General features: G+C 29.8%; 2 protein-coding genes across 3 annotated transcripts; both read right to left on the bottom strand.

Annotated features, from left to right (window-relative positions):
• Window positions 1–1,015: 1,015 nt before the first annotated feature.
• Window positions 1,016–5,647, bottom strand: LOC114405712 (protein DETOXIFICATION 21-like). The gene is made up of 8 exons (XM_028368180.1): window positions 5,275–5,647; window positions 3,767–4,308; window positions 3,104–3,190; window positions 2,914–2,970; window positions 2,572–2,810; window positions 2,044–2,162; window positions 1,870–1,956; window positions 1,016–1,364 (listed from the first exon to the last, which is right to left on the bottom strand). The coding sequence occupies exons 1-8, from the start codon at window positions 5,536–5,538 to the stop codon at window positions 1,275–1,277; spliced, it is 1,485 nt and encodes a 494-aa protein (XP_028223981.1). The 5' UTR covers window positions 5,539–5,647; the 3' UTR covers window positions 1,016–1,274.
• A 5,931-nt stretch (window positions 5,648–11,578) lies between these two features.
• Window positions 11,579–16,749, bottom strand: LOC114405713 (protein GrpE). Of its 2 annotated transcripts, XM_028368182.1 has the most exons (4): window positions 16,453–16,749; window positions 13,002–13,520; window positions 12,429–12,568; window positions 12,005–12,142 (listed from the first exon to the last, which is right to left on the bottom strand). In XM_028368182.1, exons 1-3 carry the CDS (start codon window positions 16,702–16,704, stop codon window positions 12,464–12,466), a joined length of 876 nt encoding a protein of 291 aa, XP_028223983.1. In that variant the 5' UTR covers window positions 16,705–16,749; the 3' UTR covers window positions 12,005–12,142; window positions 12,429–12,463. The 2 variants fall into 2 exon arrangements, with proteins under 2 accessions (XP_028223982.1, XP_028223983.1); XM_028368181.1 differs by lacking the exon at window positions 12,429–12,568 and having other exon boundaries at window positions 11,579–12,142; window positions 16,453–16,745.
• Between the last annotated feature and the right edge of the window lie 3,074 nt (window positions 16,750–19,823).

The following is a 19,823-nucleotide window of genomic DNA, read 5'->3' on the forward strand; positions in this document are numbered from 1 at the left end:
AATTATTGTGATTTCTACATTCATTAAAACTTTAATATACTTCAACTAAGGTCTATTCTACTTTGTATTATTAATTTTAATTATTAATTTATCTCAAATTCTCATTTTTCAAATATTCAAGAAAAAAAATTAGCTTTCTAATCTAAGCATAATTTCAATACTAAAACAAAGAATATGTATAACGAAATGACCCACCGATAACTAACTAGTTTTTGGAATGTTAAAAACATAATTCCATAATAGTTAAATTTTTTTAACATTTTGAAAAGATGTTTTTGGATTTGCGATTTTACCATTTTGGAAAGGGCTTTCTATTAATGATAAAATTTCAATTCTCAAAACACTTTTCCAAAATGTTAAAAAAAATATTATTCCAAAAAAGGGTTCCCAAAATGTTGTCGTGTTTAACACCTACCTTTGTCAAGTTCTTGACCTCTGAATGCGGACTGTTTTGTTGTCGTTGAGTTCTCAGACTGGGCGGTTCTTGAAGTCATTGGGCATTTTGCATCCGTAGCCCGCAGACGCGGCGGCGGCGGTGGAGCAAAGCTTCTCCGGCATCGAGAGTGTCAGTGAAGAAGAGATACTTTTGTCCTTTAGGAGGTGCAGGAAGTAAATTCTCCCTTCATGTGGCCCTTGCTAGTAACGGGTGCTATTCAACAAGAAGTAATCTCTTTCCGTTGCATTTTCAATGATCTTCAAGTAGCTGATATCTTGTCAAGATCCATTTTGTTGTCAAATTAATATCATCAATTTGATTTAATATCAACATTGAGAGCTATACGGCCGGTGTGATTGTTATATTAAATGTTTATATCTACCACATATTTAGTTATATATATAGTTGGATTGTTGTTAATTATTAGAAACATGCTTGTTACTATTTATATACAATAAATCTACAACTGCATTAATTTCTGGTATTATATAGTTTCCTACCATCTAGTTTTCTGGACATTTTTTCTGATCTATCCTTATGAGTACTAACTACCATCCTTACCACACTAATTACAAAATGTTAAAGTTGAGAATTAAGAACATGTAACATTAATAATGCCTTGCACGTAAAGATCCATTAACCGAGTAGGTCAATCGAGTACGAGCAAAAGTAATGTCTCTATTGAAAAATTCAAAAGTAAGAAAGAAGTCCACTACTTTTGATTGAAGACTTTATGATCAATAAATAACCATTTCTTCACCAAAAAAATGACGTACAATTGCTATCTACTTTTTTGCTGTATCACAACATAGTACATAGATGATGACACTGAAACTAATTAGCTAACGTTTTTTCTTTCTACTTCATTTTCATGATCAGGACTGTCCACCTTCGACCACCTGCTAATACGCTTCTGAGCAATGGTAACCTGCACAGCATGATATGATCATGTTCAGTAAAGATAATTATAATTATTATGCAAGAGAATGTAGTTAATTAGAAACAATCTGACAGTAAATAAGGATCAGTATGGATAAATTAAACATGTCAAAAAGTACTTACAGAAAAAATAAGAAAATAAAATGCATCAAACTTTTCTCATGAGCTGAAATTAATTTACTTTTAGAGAAGTTAACACTTCTTAAGAGTCAAAGTGGATAAGTTAATTTTAATTTATAAGTGATGTTTTAAGCAGTGTTTGGGTAAACAAAATCAAGTGTTTATTCAATAAGATCTCATCACAAGAGAGCTTATGCTGTAAATTTAACCAGAACACTTATTGAAATAAGTTAGAAAGGGCTTATTTTGAAAAGTTGAACCAAAATGTTTATTGAAATAACCTCAAAAGAACTTGTGGAAATTAGAAGCTATTTCTGTAAGTTTTTTTATCTTATTTTCCTATACTATCCTTAGCCCTTATGTTAAATGCATACCTGCTCGTCCCAATTAGTTTTGTAGGTGATTACAATTAGCACTATAGTTTGAATCAACGTTCCAAACAACATTCCAATCCAGATTCCCTACAAAAGTGAAAAAGTTTGTTCAATACAGGAAGCAGCATAAAGATGGTCTGCAATTTAAAAGCAACAGAATAGGTGAAAGTGTACCTTGACTTGCAAATCCAGAACGTTACCAAGTACAATACCTACAGGAATACCTATGGCATAATAACACCCCATATTCACATATGCTACAATGCTTTGCCACCCTGCTCCTATAGCCACTCCTGTTGAAATCACACAATCTCATTTCATAAGTATATATACACATTGGAAAATCACATAATCTCATTTCAGAAGTCTATGTAGACATTGGAAAATGACACATTCAACATATCACTGTTGTAAGTTTAAGGCATTTGACATATTCAGGGCATGTTTTGATTTCCGTTGGAATGGATTGAAAAGTATGTTTAAGAGTAAAATCATTTTATGTTAAGTTACCCCCAAAAGTATGTTTGAGAGTAAAATTTTGTCTGGAAACCAAGTTTTTGGGAAACAAGACTTGAGATACTTTTGCAAACTTAAGTTTGAGTAAACTTTAATCCAAACATGTACTAATTTGCTTTAGTAATATAAGAACAAGGATTCAAATCTTAAATCAATTCAAGAGGGAGCAAATGGTGCAAATAATACCTGAGAGTACAGGTTGAACACTGTTCAGTAATATAGAGACCGACAACAAAGGTGACAAATCCCCAACAGCAAAGGCCACCTCTTTATTTGAGGTAAATATATATGCAAGTCTTTCTCTAAAAAATAAGAAGAATATGAACAGAAGGAATCCGATGGCCAATGATGTGAGCACTGACACAATAATAGAGAACTTTGCAGCTTTGGCACTTCCTCTTCCAAGTTCATTTGCCACTCGAACACTGCAAAATAAAGTTAAAGTCAAGTTTTCAGGGTAAACTTACAACAGATGAAAAACAAAACAAAATGGAAGGTTGAGCTTGGTGAAACAAACAGTGACATTACCTTGCTGCAGCCATGAAACCAAGTGATATCATCATTTCCCATCCATTGATGTTGAGACTGTAAATAGTAAAATTTCACCATTAGCAGTGCAAGAGAAAAAAAAAAAACTCCTATTTACATCAAACTAATACAACCAATAACATAACACATTTAAATTTTAGTGAAAAATGTTCTAGTGCAGAAGGATTACCATATGGATAGAGCATCAATTTCAACCTCCGCGTTTTTCATGTTACCCGTCAAAAGAACCAATATTGTGTTGTACCAGAGCTCAAGACTGTAAAATATAAAACAGCTTCAAGTTAGAAAGACATGTAACAATTTTTGTTCACGATAAATAACATAGTAACAATCTAGATTCTCTAAGAAAAAAGTGTTTCATTGAAATCTTTTTCTCACACCCTTTTACACTCTCAGTGAATAAGGTCACATCAAAGGGAAAGGAGAAAAGTTAAAGAGAATAAGTAATGTCTTTTGAATAATGAGGCATAATTTGCTAGTAAAAATGATTTATGATAAAACATCAAGATTGACACTCAAAATGGAAATGGATTCTATGCTATCAGGCATTCACACAAAAGTAAATTGAAACCATTTGATGAAGATCGAATTGTTCAAATTTTGGATGTGTATTTTAACTTTTAAGTCAGACTTGCGAGATAAAATATGAGTCATCTGATGTTGACCCAATGTTAATTCCCCGACTGAAGGGAATCCGGGTCTACTTTTTTTTATTATTATTGTTTAAGTCAAAACATGAATTATTATTATTAATAGGAAGAATCCGGGTCTACTCAAGACCAACAATCATAGAATTTGCAAAGAACTGAGCCTACTTGAGAAGAAAACTCACCATAACATGGCACCAGCTGAAAGGGACATCTTGACAACAGGCCAGAGGTCTTTGAATGCCAAAAATGTGAAACCTTTCCATGTATCAGAGCACCAACCACATGTGACAAATATGAGTTGACCAATATTAGGAATCCAGTATGCCAAGCCTGCTGAAATCATAGCACCAGGAATCCCAAACTTGAACTTCATTGTCAAAAGCCAGGAGAGAAACACGTGAATGACTATCGAAAAAGCCGCCAAGAACGCAATGATGATGTTCTTGCTTTGAGATTGCAGGAATGTCTGGCAAGTGAACGAGACAATGAAAGCAAACATGACAGGGATTGACCAAAGAGCAATGTTTCCTGCCACTTGTGCTATGCTCTCATCTTGGCCCAAGAGCAACAAAATGGGGCTTGTGAAGATGAACACAGGAAGAAGACAGACTGCAGTTAAGAACAAAACTATCCATGATCTTTGAAGATACACTCCCATCATGCCATATTCTTTTGCCCCATATGCTTGTCCACAAAGTGTTGACAACGCACTCGCCATTCCTAACTGCAATTTCCATTTTACAAACAATAAATTTTAGTCATTATCATAGGCATCATATTGTAAAATTTGTAATTGCAACTGTAACACAACACTGATACAGTTTCATCCAAACCATACACAGGTTAAGTAAAAATCAAATAAATGAAAAAATACACACACCCACTAAGTAACGTAATTTTAAATACAGTGATAGCCTATGTTCACAAACTTCAGATGTTATAATCCATGTTTCTCATATAACCTACCAAAAAATCTTCATCTGATTAACAAATTAAAAAAGAACAAAAATATTTAATTTGTAATTCATGAAACAGAGGAGCAATCTCAGTATCTTTGAGTCACAATACAGAAAACACAGAACAACAACCTGTATTTAAATTAAAAAAAAAATAAAAATCAGAATAACATGTTTTCCTTTTTCCCCAACATGTATTTTTTTTTTTTTAAGAGAATCCTGTTTGAGACATAATCAAACACTAAACGTAGACACCTCTCTGAACAGAAATTCGAATTTTTTTTGTTATAATTCATGTTCCAATCAAACACTAAATGTATTTGTTATAGCATATGTTCACAAACTTCAGATGTTACAATCCATGTGTTCATATAACCCAAGTTCAACCAATCACAACAATCCAACCTACAACACCAAAAGATTTTGTTAAACGAAAAAATTTAATTTTTAATTGATGAAACAGAGGAGTAACCTCTATTTCTTTCATGTATTTTTCTTTTTCAAGAGAACCCTGTTTGAGACATAATCAAACTAAACGTGAACAACTCTCTCAATAGGAATTCGAACCTTGATTCGTCAAGTTACGAGACACCAAACCAAACATAGTGAGACAGCAACACAAGAAAACAGTCAAAACATGATACAATACTACACATGCGGCGTAGTTTGTTCCACTTTTTTTATATAAAAAAAATAAAAAAAAATAGCAAGGTTTTTGGTGAAGAAAAAAGTACCAGAACACCATTGGCGAACCTAATGAGAACGGTGAAAACGAGAGCATAAGCGGCCAATTCCTTAGAACCAATATGGCCAACAAAAGCTTGGCTTATAACACTGATTCCAAAGGTGGAAAACCTTGTGAATATGGCTGGTGCCGCCACTATCCACATAACCTTGCTCTCATTCCACACCCTCTTGGCCAATGATAACTCTTCTTCTTCTTCTTCTTCCTCTTCCTTTCTTCTTCTCAACAGCTTCTGCTTCAGATCCCCCTCCATTTTTATTTTTTGTTTTGGGTTTGGGATTGGTCAAAGAGAGAAAGAGAGAATGGCGTTTGTTTAAAATAAACAAAGAGTTGAACCATTATATATATTCAAGTTCAAGTTGTTGTTCTGTTTGATTTGCTGACCCACCTGGAACACCGAATCTATGGTCAATATAACATGATTTTCTTGCCATATTACTATCAAATTTGTTATAGTAGTAATGATGTTCTTATAAGGCTTACAAATTCATTTTTGCTTCTATAGTTTCAGTGGGACAGTGCACTTTTGGTATTATTTTTTTAAAATATTATACATTTGATTCTCACTTTTTTTTATAAATTTATATGATCAATAGTTTGTTCTTATTATTTTAATAAAAATTGTTAGTGTGAGATCCTAACGATGATATCAATAATATATTAACAGAACAAAGATAAATTTTGATATCATCAGTTTCATCTTAACATATGTATTAAGTTATCACATTATTATTTGAAGGACAAAAAAAGCACAATTTATAATATTATTGAATAAATAGTGAATTTAAGCCTATATTTAAACTTGTAATATTTATTAATAACATGCGTGTGGTTATTGTGGGTTCCAACTTTCAAATGATTTAACAATTTTGTCGTGTAAGTAGAAAATTTTGCTGGCGAAGGGAGAAACATGAGTGAGTGACATCACGGATGAGGTTTTTGGTAGGAGTGGCGGCTTAGGTGTGAATAAGATCTGATTTTTTTAATTTTTTATTGTATTATTTTTTTGAAAATTACACTGTTTTAAATTGAATTATAAAATTAAATATTAATAAAATTAAATATTAACTTAAATTAAGTGAACAACATCGAAACAGTTAAAAAAAGGAAACAGGGAAACCAATGTTGGTGTGAATAGCAATATAGCATGTTGTGGTATCTTAATTTTCGGCGTCTTCTCGATATAACTATTCGTTTTGGCCACCACTTCGATCTAATTGGTAAAGAAGGAAACGACTTCTTTTTTAACTATTAAAAATGGAAAACAACTTTTGCTGTGAAACTTAATTGATAATACCAAAAAGTTTAGTACAAATCATGACGTGGGTTAAAACACGAATGCTTTATAGAATATAGTTATTTGATTCAAAATGGACAAAAGTATAGGATCTTTCGAAAACTTATGAGAATAATTTATACTTCTTTCTAGTAGTTTTTAAAATTAGTTTAATCGTGAATGGGATTCGTGCATTTAGTTTATCAAAATATTTAATTTTAGTGAATTTTATAATCAAGTATGTAAACGAGGTTTATAAGTAAGAATTTCTGTTTATAGTACTATCATAAGCAATGAAAATTATAAATACGAGATATAGCTGGTCAAAATAAAATTTAATTAAGATCACATAATTCTTTAAAAAGTCATGCATATATCTACTTTTTTTTATAATTTTGATTGATATATAATTCAAATTTACAGTTTTCATTTATCACAATAAATAAGAGTTTACATTTAATACAATCTTTTATTTAGACATATTTGACTTATTTAATACAGTATTTTTTTATTCTAAAAAACTACAGTATTTTTTTTAAAACGATACATAGTAATACTCCTTCGGTATTTATAGAATAAATGTAAAATAATAATAATTTTATAAAATTAATCTTACATCTTTACTAATTTATTTATAGATTTTATTACCCATTGTTAATATTATAAGAAATATAAGTAAAAAAATTAATTAATGTTACATTGAAATTAATATGACAATTATTTTAGGATATTTTTTCTCTCTTATACTACCATTATAATCAGACGGGGATGGGGAGAGTGTATGTTTTGTTAAACAATTAGGAAGAATATTCAATAATATTTTTAGGTACATGTTCTTTTGATTCATGTCATAAATTTTATAATTTTTTTTAATTTTAACATAGTGTGCTTGAATTGTTAAAAAATGTTAAAAATTACAAAAAAAAAATATTCAGCTATACTTCTAGTATATTTTAAAAAAAATATTAGAGCTTGATTCTTTATTGATCATATATATAAAAAAATATTATTTAAAAATAAAACTCATTAGATAATCTTTATGTTGTGTCAGGGTTAATTTTTTATTGTACATTATGATATATCACATCAAAAAGAAACTTTTTAAAAGAAAGCTTCTATTTCATAAAAAAGTCAATTTAAACTAACAATAAAAAAGATAATGATTTTTTAGTCTAATTTTTTTTTTTGTTTTGAATGTTAATGCACATCAAATAGAATGGATATTAGCATTCCCTATATATATCATTATTATTAAATAAATGATATATGTTATAAAACTAAACTAACAATAACTTATATATTTTAACATTATATCTTTTAAACATTTGGTATTATAAAATTATGTTGTCTTTGCATATTTCAGTTATTGAAGTATGATAATGTTACAACTGTAAAAAAAAAGTATGATAATGTTATTGATATAATATTGTTATTTGTAGTTGACTAAAAAATATTATACAGATATCCAAAAATTATATGCATTATATATTTCAGTTTTTGAACGTGGCCTCTGACATAAAAGGACTGCACATGGAAAATTCAGCAAAGGAATTTAACATAGTACGTAGCAGCAGAAAGATTACGTAAGATTGACAGTGCAGCAATAATGAAATTGCATAAACATTGAGGGTCCAGAGAACCAAACCGCATTGTGACAACAGAGGCCACAAAAACATCCTGCATTTGTTTACTATAAGTGTTAGACATACACTCTTCACTAGATTCCCAGGAGAAGACAAATTTGATAAAAGAGCATGTTAAGAACAAATTATCAGAACTCTCTTCATGATTCTCATAGTTTCTGTATTATCTTTTATTGAAAAATATTAATGGTTTGTTTGATAGTTTTTATTAATAAAAATATTCAAATCCACACGAATCTCTCCATCCCTTCACCCTTTATCACTATCAAGTTTATCTTATATATCCCAAGTGACCATATTATGAAAAACATATCTTTAAATCTTATTATAAAAAAAAATCTTTTTTTTATACTTTATTAAAACTTAACACGTTAATTAATAAATGATTAGTCATCAAATTCTCATAATTCATAACGTTAAACGTTAAAGATATATAGAATCGATATTTAATTAATATCATAAATTGTTGTTTATTTTAATAAAATATTGTTTTTAAAATTTTTTATTTTTTAAATTTACTCTAACCGAAGAGTTTATGCTAGTAAATGGTTCTTTTATAAACTCTTATAATTTTAAAACATTAAATATATAATTATTATCAATTAATATTATCAAACTACTACATATAGTAAAAAAGAGATTATTTTTTTATTTGATATTGTAAATATTATAAACAATATGAATTAATCAAAAGGTAGAAAATCATAATCTCTTTTTATTTTGCAATGAACTAATGAAACATAATAATGGCTACACATGCAAAAATCCAAATATAACAATATAATTTTGATCATTTTATTATTATTATTTCATAAATAAACAAGCTATTAAGGAGTATATAATACCATTAAAGAAATTTTAAAATGTGGTTACAGATGATAAACTATTCCGGAACACGTACAAAAGATAAAACTATTTAAGTTATTATATATTGTGGTTCAATAACATTTTTTTAAAAAATAAAAATTATTTAGGAAAATTCAATAATATTAAGTTATAATAAAATTATTTAATAGATAAATTATGCGTAACTAATAAGTTGAAAAATTTATTTAACAATATTTATATTTGCCAAAACTCAAAACATTCAATAAAGACCCCCCTCAGTTTTAAAAAATACCACAGCGCATCTTTTCTGTGATCGCAATGCTTCAACTTAGGAGTTCTTATCAATGAACAAATGCGATATTAGCACTAATTCCCTGATTTTAAAGAAAAACACCAATGTAATATGCAATTAATAATAGAAGAATACGTAGAAGGAGTAACTACGAAGAAATAATGATCCTATTGGTAATTGATTATTCCTTTGTTTTATATATATATATATATATATATATATATATATATATATATATATATATATATATATATATATATATATATCACTGTTAACAAATAATATGACATGCTATGATGTCTTATTTCAGAATAACAAGTGTCAAGATATAGTGAGGTACGTATCACGTCATCGTTAAACAACAATAAAGACTATTTTTAAATTTTAAAACTTAACTATGAAAATTAAAAATATTAAAAATAAGTAAGTTTAAGTATATATAAGATTAAGATCATGTTGCATAAGTTTTTCCATAATATTTATAAAAAATATAAGATTTTTTTATAATTTAGACCATATGTATTCTCTTCGAACTTGAAATTATTACTTAAGTTAAAACTATTTCATATGAATTGATGAACATACTTAATAATGAGGAATTAAAAAGGTAAAATAAAATAATTTTTTAATAAATGAAATTTTTATACTGAATCAGTTGTAGCGTATACATAAGTTAATTTAATCTGTAGAAACTTTTTATTTTATTTTTTTCAAATGATTTTAACTTATTTATAAATTAATTAATTTTAATTTGTGAAAAAAAATTATTAAGTAAAAAAAAAATTATTTTATATCTAGTAAAAAAAATCAAAACATATTAAGTAACCAAAAGTACAGAAAAATAATTAAGCAACTTGTTTTCTTTTTTCTTATTGGTATTTGTAGTGAGCCTTCCTTATTTTATTTTAGAAATTTTGTTTATAACAATAGTTACTGATAAAAAATCAAATATATAAATATTTGTTTTATTTTAGAATTTAATTGTTTTTAGATAATTTTGTAGATATAAAAAAACGTGTTTTCTTTAAATTTAGAATGCTTTTAATTGGTTTTATAAATTATTTTATTTCTTTTCCTATACATTATAGAATTGCAATGTTTCAATCAAAAGCAAAAAAAAAAAATTAATTTCAATTTATTTCAATTTATATTCATATATATACGTTATATAATTTAGATTTATGATTTGCTTTTAATTTCCTATTCATATGTCACAGACTTCAAAAATTTCACCACAAACATATAAAATTGGTAACAGGTAAACAAATTAAGTCAATAATTAATTATGATTTACTGTTATATTTACTTTTATATTATTAAACTAAATTTTAGATCATTATTAGTGGCAAAAATTCTCCCCCCTAATAAAATTTCCTGGTTTTGTTCTTGGCTATGAAGAAATTTTTATATCCAAAGTCTTGACACTATCATCAGCAACTGTATAAGTTAGTGAGAAACAAACAAATTAGTCCCAGGAATTCTGCATCACGATGCTATCAGATAAACAAATTAAGACCAAGCCAAAGCTGAAAAACATGGAACACTGAAAAACATTCATTATATTCTCACATTAATGCTTCGTGTCGTCTAGTTATCATTGGAGTACGAAGGCTTTGCTGCAAGCACTTATGATGTTACCACAGACGTGCTGCATTTTGCAATGTTCGGATTCGTAGACATTAAAATATGTGTTTGGTCATGTAATTTTTAAATGTTTTGTTTTTAATCCTTACTATTACTCTTTATCATAAAAATGAAAGTTCTCCCCCTTTTGAACTTGTATTTAACAGAATCTTAACTCTAAACATGTGAATTGTGTTGTTTCTCTAACATTTTATTTTTATCAACATTTTGTTTTTATCTTTGGTTAGAGACTACACGTGTCTCCTAACAAGAGATTAATCTCGCAACGTGTATAACAAACAAGTAGATTATGACTTACCAGCTAATAAAGCTTATATATAAAACAAGTTAATTGGCATTATAATTAGCTAATTTGTGAAACAAAAAAAAAGTAAAAATACTAGAATGTACCGTTTAGTTCCACTTAAATATAGAAATAATCACTCGTTTTTCAAAAACTGTTTCGGAAAGCTTAAAGAAATAAACGATTGTTTTTCAAAAATAAACTAATCAAGCATGAACTAATAATCGATTGTGAAGAATGTATTTTTCTAAAAAGCGCTTTTACATCAACGCAGCATTGAATCTTGTCTACCAAAGAATACATTATTATGCAATAAGATGAAAAAAATTATGTCATCATAAAACCTTTAATCAAATTAATTAAAATGCTCTCACACTACAACGATTCTGATTCCAGGTATCAAGCACTTGAACATTGCAACTAACTCTTCCTTCCAGGAAAATGGTACCTTTGAAAATTCAGTCATCTCTATGAAAGCCATGCAAGGACATAAAATCTAAAAATATAATTCAAAATCTCAGAATAATAACTTTCTTTTTAAGGGAAATTTGGGAGGAATATCTCCTGGGAGACTCTTACAGCCAACATTATGTTCAGGGAGATTAAAATTGATATACTATTGCAAAACTGAAATCAGGCAAAAGTTTTGACCTTTCAAGACTCTGTTTCTGTGCTGCCCTCGTTTTGTTTACTGTCCTCAGAAATTTCAGTGTTGCCGTGTTCTTCTTGCGGTGCTTCTTGTTCAGGCTTTGCAGGTCCTGGACCAGCTGATACCTTCACCATTGATGGACGCAAGAGACGCTCACCAAGTTTAAAACCCTTTCTGAATTCTTGAATTATGATGCCATCCTCAAATTCATCAGAATCCTCGCGCATAATTGCTTCATGTAGCTTTTACAAGTAAAATGAAAATATAATTTATCAGAGAAACTTTTGCTCATGAATATCAATATTCTATGCCTTCAGAAACCACTAAATAAAATTTCAAAAAAATAGAACCATGCGTTGAGTGTTTCATTAAGGCTGTGGCTGACACAGAAGGTTCAAGTCAAATATTTTACAACCAACCAACTGAAAGTAATTCTCTAACTAACATTATGAACCTATATTCTCGACACATTTTGCCAAGAAGGCTTTTTTTCCTTGGATATTTCATGTGATGCAGTTTTAAACTCACCAAGTTGGCTCGAAACAATAAAAAATTGCTTTGGGTTAAAAGCGTGTCAAGGTCTTCAGGAAACCTGAACAAGCTTGATAAAGTGTTTGAAAAAGTTCATCAAGGACATGATTGAATTTCGAGCCAACAGGTTTGCATGCCTGCATCAACCATAGATGACACAGCATTATGCCATAAAAAACATAATGAAAGATTGATACCGTGCCAAAAATATCTTTTTAAAAAATAAGATATTTTCATGGAAGAGACATAAAAATCTAAATCAATATTGAAATAATACAACAATAACATAAATTACAGAAGTTGAACAAAACTTAGCATAGTGTCACCTAACAAAATTGACAAATATACTGGTTAGTTTACAACAAAGCGTCATATCTTTTTGCACCCAGGCAATGTAATATAAATGTTTGGTGCACTCCAGCCTTTAATAAAACTTAAATTTATTGGTTTCATTTTTAGATAAAACATTATCCCCTTTATGATGATAGGATTCTAATCTTTGAAAGTTAGATATACTTGAATTTAACTACAATTCTACAAATTGAAATTGCTGAATGCCAATTAACTTACCAATGGATCAAAGGGTGTTCCAACTGTCTCCACTGGTTCAACTCCAAGTGAATTTAGAATTTCAATGAACTGTTTATATATGCTCTGATAGCTGTTGTTTATTTTCTCCTCTCCCTCTGTCTCCACCTTAATCTGGGTTTTTGCTCTGTCGAAATTATCCAATACAGGCAACAAACTCTCCACAACTTCACCCTGAGCATTTGTGACCAGTGAAAGGCGATCTCTCTCGGTCCTCTTCCGAAAATTGTCGAAGTCTGCACTAATCCTTAGAATCCGATCCTTTTCTACTGATAACTCCTCTGACAAAGAAGCTATTTTCACTTCAAGTTCTATTTTCTCATCTTCAACGGATTTTAATGACGATTCCAACTCAGCAATTTTGACTTCGTCGTTATTAGCTAATGCTTCTTTGTACGATTGAAGTAACAGTAAGAAAGGTGAAGCAAATGTTTCATCAGCATCACTAACCTCATTATCACTTGCACTGTCGTTTACACCAACAGCACCATCTGAAGGGTCCTGTTACATTAGTGCATCAGAATATTGGGATAGGACAAGAAACAAATACTTAAACTTCATATTCTTGAACCCGCACTATTTCCTTTATTGGAGTTAGTCAAAATTCCAAATGTCAAAAATATGTATTCCCCAAGGGTGAAATCATACTCAAAAGGCTAAAAGTAAATGAGTAGAGGGGGAAATGGGAACCAAAAAAGGTGGTATGGAGCCAAAATCTTCTAATAATAAATCCAGACTCCATTATGAAAAGTAAGATGTAGTAGTCAAAACAAACATCAACTATGGCTATACATAAATAATATGTCTCTTAAATAAGGAAGAACAGGTATGCATAGTATGTTAGTATATAACAGTATAACATCATGGAAGAAATGTAAAGTGAAAACTAGTTGATACAGAAACTATAGAAACGAAAATCATTATAGTGGAGTTCTGTTTTTAATTTCAAGATGTTTTATTTAATTTTTGCAGCTTCTGTTTATGGGTAGTATTTTGGGTTATATTGTGTTGATTAAGTGTTCTAGTGTCGGATCTGATGTGCTTGAGGTAGTAATAAAAGTCAAAGATTAAAATTAGAATTAGGGAGTTGTTATCTTGTAAGTTGTGCCTGGGAAGTTGTAGTTTAATACAAGAGGTTGTCAAACTCAAGTGCTTACCTAAACTCATGGAACTTCCTTATCATTAAAAAAATAGAAGTTTTAATTACCCAGCTGATCCCTAAACTATTTCGGAATTTTCAAGTAGGTCCCTAAACTAAAAAAGTTTTTAATTGAATCCTGACCATGCAATTTTTTTAATTAAGTCTCTGGAGTTAGTGATCCCTTTGCAAACCGTTATCTACCATATAACATTCTTTATTCCCTACTTACTGGTGGCACGAAATTGTCAGAAAATGACAATTTATGGGAATCAATTTTTGGCGGTTTTGAAACCTCCATATATTGTCATTTTAAGCAGTTTCCAACTGCCAGCAAAGAGGGAATAATTTGCAAATGGACCACTAGCCCTAGTTACTCGAGTAAAAAAATTTATATGATAAAGGACCCAATTAGAAAAAAAAAATAGTTTAGGAACTAACTGAGTAACCTATAAAAATAATATTAAAAAACATATTAACGACATATATATACATATCCACAACAATAATTCAACATTTTAACTTCATAATAAAGCAAAGTAGCAAACCACAATAATAAAGTGTGATAATACATTAAAACTAAATAAGATCAAACTACATAAATAACCAAATAATATATAAATTCAGAAAAAACACTAGTTCCTAAAAACTTCGTACCCCATTGCCCAGAGGCTCTTCGCTATGCGAAGGTATGGGGGAGGGATGTTGTACGCAGCCTTACCCTTGCATATGCAAAGAGGCTGTTTCCGGATTCGAACCCATGACCAACAAGTCACTAAGGCACAACTTTACCGCTGCACCAGGGCTCGCCCTCAAAAAAACACTAGTTCCTAGAGTGAAAAAATTTAAAAAAGGAGTTAATTTCTTCAAATCATTTGAGCCCTAGTAAAACAATATCACTGTGGGGTCAGTGAGAAGCAAAAATTACATTCTTTCCAAACTCGTTGATTCGAGAGTTTATGTGAATTTACATGAGTTTAACTAAGTTTATCCAAAAAATAGTTTGACAGCGAGTTTACCTGTCTCTACCTAGAATCATAAACTCGTAAGAGTCTGAGTTAACTCAGGAGGTAGGCAACAAATTTTTAATAACCATAATTTAGAATTCCCAAGAGATTAGGTTGGAAGATCATGAAGTCTAAAAGGTCTCATCTTGCACTATAAGAGCTAAACGGCCTAAACCTCAGGCTTTGTATGGAAGATCCTTTTCCCTAAAGAAGAATCTTCTTTATTGAGGCATGAAATTATCAAGAAGAGTCATCTTCTTGCTTTGTCTACTGCAGCAGAAGAACCGGCAATTGTCTGCAGTTGACTCTTGTTTCACTCAATCCTTCCATACTCCTTGATGTAAGTAACCCACTAAACCCTATCTAGATTCTAGCCCTACATCACTTGCTTACTTATTTGAAAAATAGTTTTGAAAACCACTTCATAGTACCCTCAAACATTAATCACCAGCATTAATACTGAACACCCTAACTTCAATCTTTGGACAACCTCCCAAGGAATTATCATAGGGACAAAACTTATATATGGTTCCTTAGGTTTTGTTTGTCGTGTTCTCTAATCAGAAATGGAGTTTAACCTAAGTAATCCGCAAAATCCTTTAATGAGAACATTAAAATACAAAGATTATCAAAGTGAAATACCAATACTGATTAGAAAACAGAACAAACAACACTTATTGAAACTATATTTAAGTTTTGGTCCTTATTGTAGACCTCATGTGGATATAACTTAAAAAGTTTGCCGCAAGACCATACATTTGAAGGAAGCAGATAATTGCTATTAGAATTGAGAATGAACTAGGTCAAACTGATTGCAAAGGTCATTAAACCCAAAGGGTTGGCAAAATGGTGTAAGACTCCGCTGCGTTTCCATGAGTGGGAACAATCTATTTAGGAGAGAATCCGTGTTCGATTCCCACCGTGTGCAAAATTCTCTTAGGTCAGCGGCAGCCACGCAATGCGAGCGGGATTAGTCTCTAACCCAGTTGGTTGTGGGACACTCACAATCTCTGACCCAAGACCAAGAAAAATTGTGAAGGTCATTATAAGGAGTGCATTGACCATATTGTCTAATTTATATGTAGAATCTTAACACACCCCTCACACTCTCACATCCACTTGATTTCATAGCACAAAATCTATAACCATTTCAATGAGCCTCTTCAAGCGGAAAATGCTAAAAATCGACACAAACATAAAAACCCGAAATTCGACTCGGTTCCATTTCCTCAGCTAATAAACAATTAACAAAAAAAAGAAGTTGAAAGCATTAGAGAGAGAGTCTTACCAGAACCTGAACCTCCGGCTCCTGAACTTGCGGGGCCTCGGTGTCGCCGTCGAAAGCGAAGGGAACGAACCTGACGAACCGTAGAGAGGGAACATTAGGGAACGGCAGGGAGGAGAGAAGCGAGGAGGGTTTTCTCCCGCAGGTGGTGCTCTGTCTGAAGGACACGACGGCGAAGCGCGATGATTTCGGCGACTTTGCGGCGCGCGGCGGAGGCGGTGGCCGGAAGGTGGGGGTTCTGAGAACAGTGGCCATAGCGTGCGAGAGAGAGCAAAAGAGAGAGATAAGGGGGCAAGTGGCGAATGCGCGACGCTTTAAGAATTGAAAAATATGGTGGGAAGGAGGATCCGTTGGATTTGATGGGTGTTGTTTAATCGGACGGTGGTAGTTGAGTTGGAATTAGGAAACCCTTCTCATATATGAAGTGAAATATCTAGAAGACTATAGAACAATCCTATCATTAAATTGATTTTGAATTAACATTATTTATAGGATTAATTTTAAATAAATATGAACTTAAAGTGGTGATCTATGTTTGGACAATAAATGTTAAAAAACTGATTTTGATACATTTGAAAACTTATTATTGAGATTAATTTTGAGTGTGTAATTATTAAAATGACTTGAGTCTAAGCAGGTATACATAAAATTAAGGGTGCCAATTTTCACCCAAAAAAAATAGGAGCATTAATCTGGACCTTAGTTCGACAGGTCTAATTTGGTGAATTAGATTATGAAATTGTTTGGTTAAGAGAAAAGAAATATGGTGAATGGAAATGAAAATGATGACATGAAATAATTAAGAAATAAAATGAAAATTAAAAGTATTTGATTAAAGAGAAATGAGAAGAAATAGATAAAAAATAATATATTGACAATGAGTCTTGCAATTTTTAAAATTCTTTCCACCTTATTTCTCCTACTCTAATTAAACACTCAAATTTATTTCTATCAACCCTCTATTATTTTCATCCATCATATAAAGCAAGGAATAAAAAATACATAGGGTCCCAATTGAAAGAAAAAAATAGTTTAGGAACTTAATTATTAGTTAACGTAATAATTATTGTATGTATGTTACCATATAGTACACAATTATTTTATGTTTTTTAATAAAATTATATTTCTAACATGATTCATAATAATATTATCTCTTAAAATAACGTAATTAATAATAATATTATATGTATTAAATGAATTCCTTTGACTTTTGTGTATATGTAGTACGTATCATTATCAATTTTTCATATTTTAATTTTTAAATTAATTATATATTATTTTGCATGTATTTTTCATGATATTTTTTATTTATAGGATAAATATAGTTAAAAAAATTTAATTATAGAAACAAAAAAATACATGTTAATATAGTATCTATGATAACAAAATAAACACTCAATATTATATTGTTACAAACACTTGCATATTGTATTTACATTTTGTTTCTAAATTTCACACAAGTATTGTAACACAATTATTACTAGAAAAAGTAAATTATAAGTACCACTAAAATTTTAAAGATTATCCAAAATTTTAATTTAACTATATCTAATATATCACTAAATATTTTAAAACAATAAATTTATCCACTTACATACATTTTAAAAAAACTATAAATATTAAAAGTATATAATATAAACAAACTTTTGTAATGCAGGGTTTCAAATCTCGTATATAAGTAAAATATACTTAAATACATGTATTAAATGTAAAACTTAATCTTAATTTTAGTTGAGGTTTGCATTGAAGTGTTCAATTTTTTGAGTTGTGTTTTTACTGGACTAGATATTGTAAAACACCATGTCTTGTTATATCCCAAGAACTTATGTATCATGCGGATAACTCTTTGAAAACAATATGAATTCACATGTATCAGGTTAAATAGTTTGAAATCATTAAGAGTTAGTCATTATTAGATAGCATGGACATCACTTTTAAAATTCAGGTTTGGGTATGCATACATTCATATATCATAGAGACAACTCATTTAACTATATAGTGTACTTAAAAAAAAAAAACTATATAGTGTTGCTTAGCATATTTGGGTTCTCATTACTAGATTCAGATAATTGTTATGTTTCTATAATTGTGTTCTAGACCATGACTATTGTAGTATAATTATAAACTCAAATTGGAATTCTTTTAAACTTCTTTTTTACTTGAATTTACCATCGAAAGTAAATCTGAGGAGGAGAGGGGGGTGTTGGTAAAGGATGATCCTGGTTTTACTGCATTTTTTATGTTCTGATGTATTTGCTTCTAAACTTTGTATGCTGTCTTATGACTTGGCCTAGGTAAATCTTGTACACTCTTCTAGCTTTTTTATTAATGATATCTCTTTGCTTAGAAAAAAAAAACCCGAGTAATAATTGCTTTTCAAGGAAATTAAATAATGGATTTTCTCATCTAGTAAATCCCATATATGATTTTGTTCATGATTTGCAGTTTAACATTTAATTTTTTTTTATTGCGTAATGCTTTTCAAAATTTAAAACCCACTTGCTTATAATAGTGTTAGTGAGTTGACTAAATTGTCCACATTATTTTTTCAATTTTTTAAGGGTGTGTTAGTGGAAAGAAATGAAAAAAATAAAATTAAAGTGAGATAAAAATTTAAAACTAAAGTGTAGAAATGTGAATCTCACTTTGTTGATTTCTACTTTCTTTTATCCTCTTTTTCTCCAAACAACAAACCCTAATTGACTAAAGTTGGTTGTGTTGGCAGAGAAACCGTTCTTCACAATTTTTATTTTTTTTTAACAAAGTCACAGCAAATGAATTAGTTGGTTAACTTCTCACAAAGTACACATGCATGTCTTACCTTCTAATTGCCTGTATTACCATTGAACAAGCTTATAGAGCTTCATATAATTGATAGAGACAAAAAAAATCAAATAATTCTATGAAATATATAAATTTACGTGATGTTATATAAGTTTCTTTTAATAATGGATTGTTTTGTTTTAGTTTTTAAAATTGAAATAAATTAATATGTGTTTATTTCATTTGTATTATTTTAAATTAAAATGTGTTCTTAGTGTACTTTTTTAGCACGTTGATTTTAATGTGCTGCATAGGAATTGATAATATTTAGCCCATTTGTGTGTTTTGTCACTGTCGGCAGGAATCTTACTGGAATCCTCAAAGTGGGAGCCTCCTGTTCCCTACTTCATTAAACACTTCTCATTATTTATTTATTTATTTTCGTGAACAATAAGATTTAAATAATTAATAAAAAAAATGATTGATACAATTAGTTTATTACTTTGAGTCTATATATTAACAATATGGAGTCATTTTATTTTAGAATTGTTCGATCTATAAGAGAATGATTAGTTAGATGTTTAATAAAAAAAACTCAAGATATTTTTTTA

The sequence above is a fragment of the Glycine soja genome, chromosome 3, assembly GCF_004193775.1.
Source record: "Glycine soja cultivar W05 chromosome 3, ASM419377v2, whole genome shotgun sequence".
NCBI classification, from domain to species: domain Eukaryota; kingdom Viridiplantae; phylum Streptophyta; class Magnoliopsida; order Fabales; family Fabaceae; genus Glycine; species Glycine soja.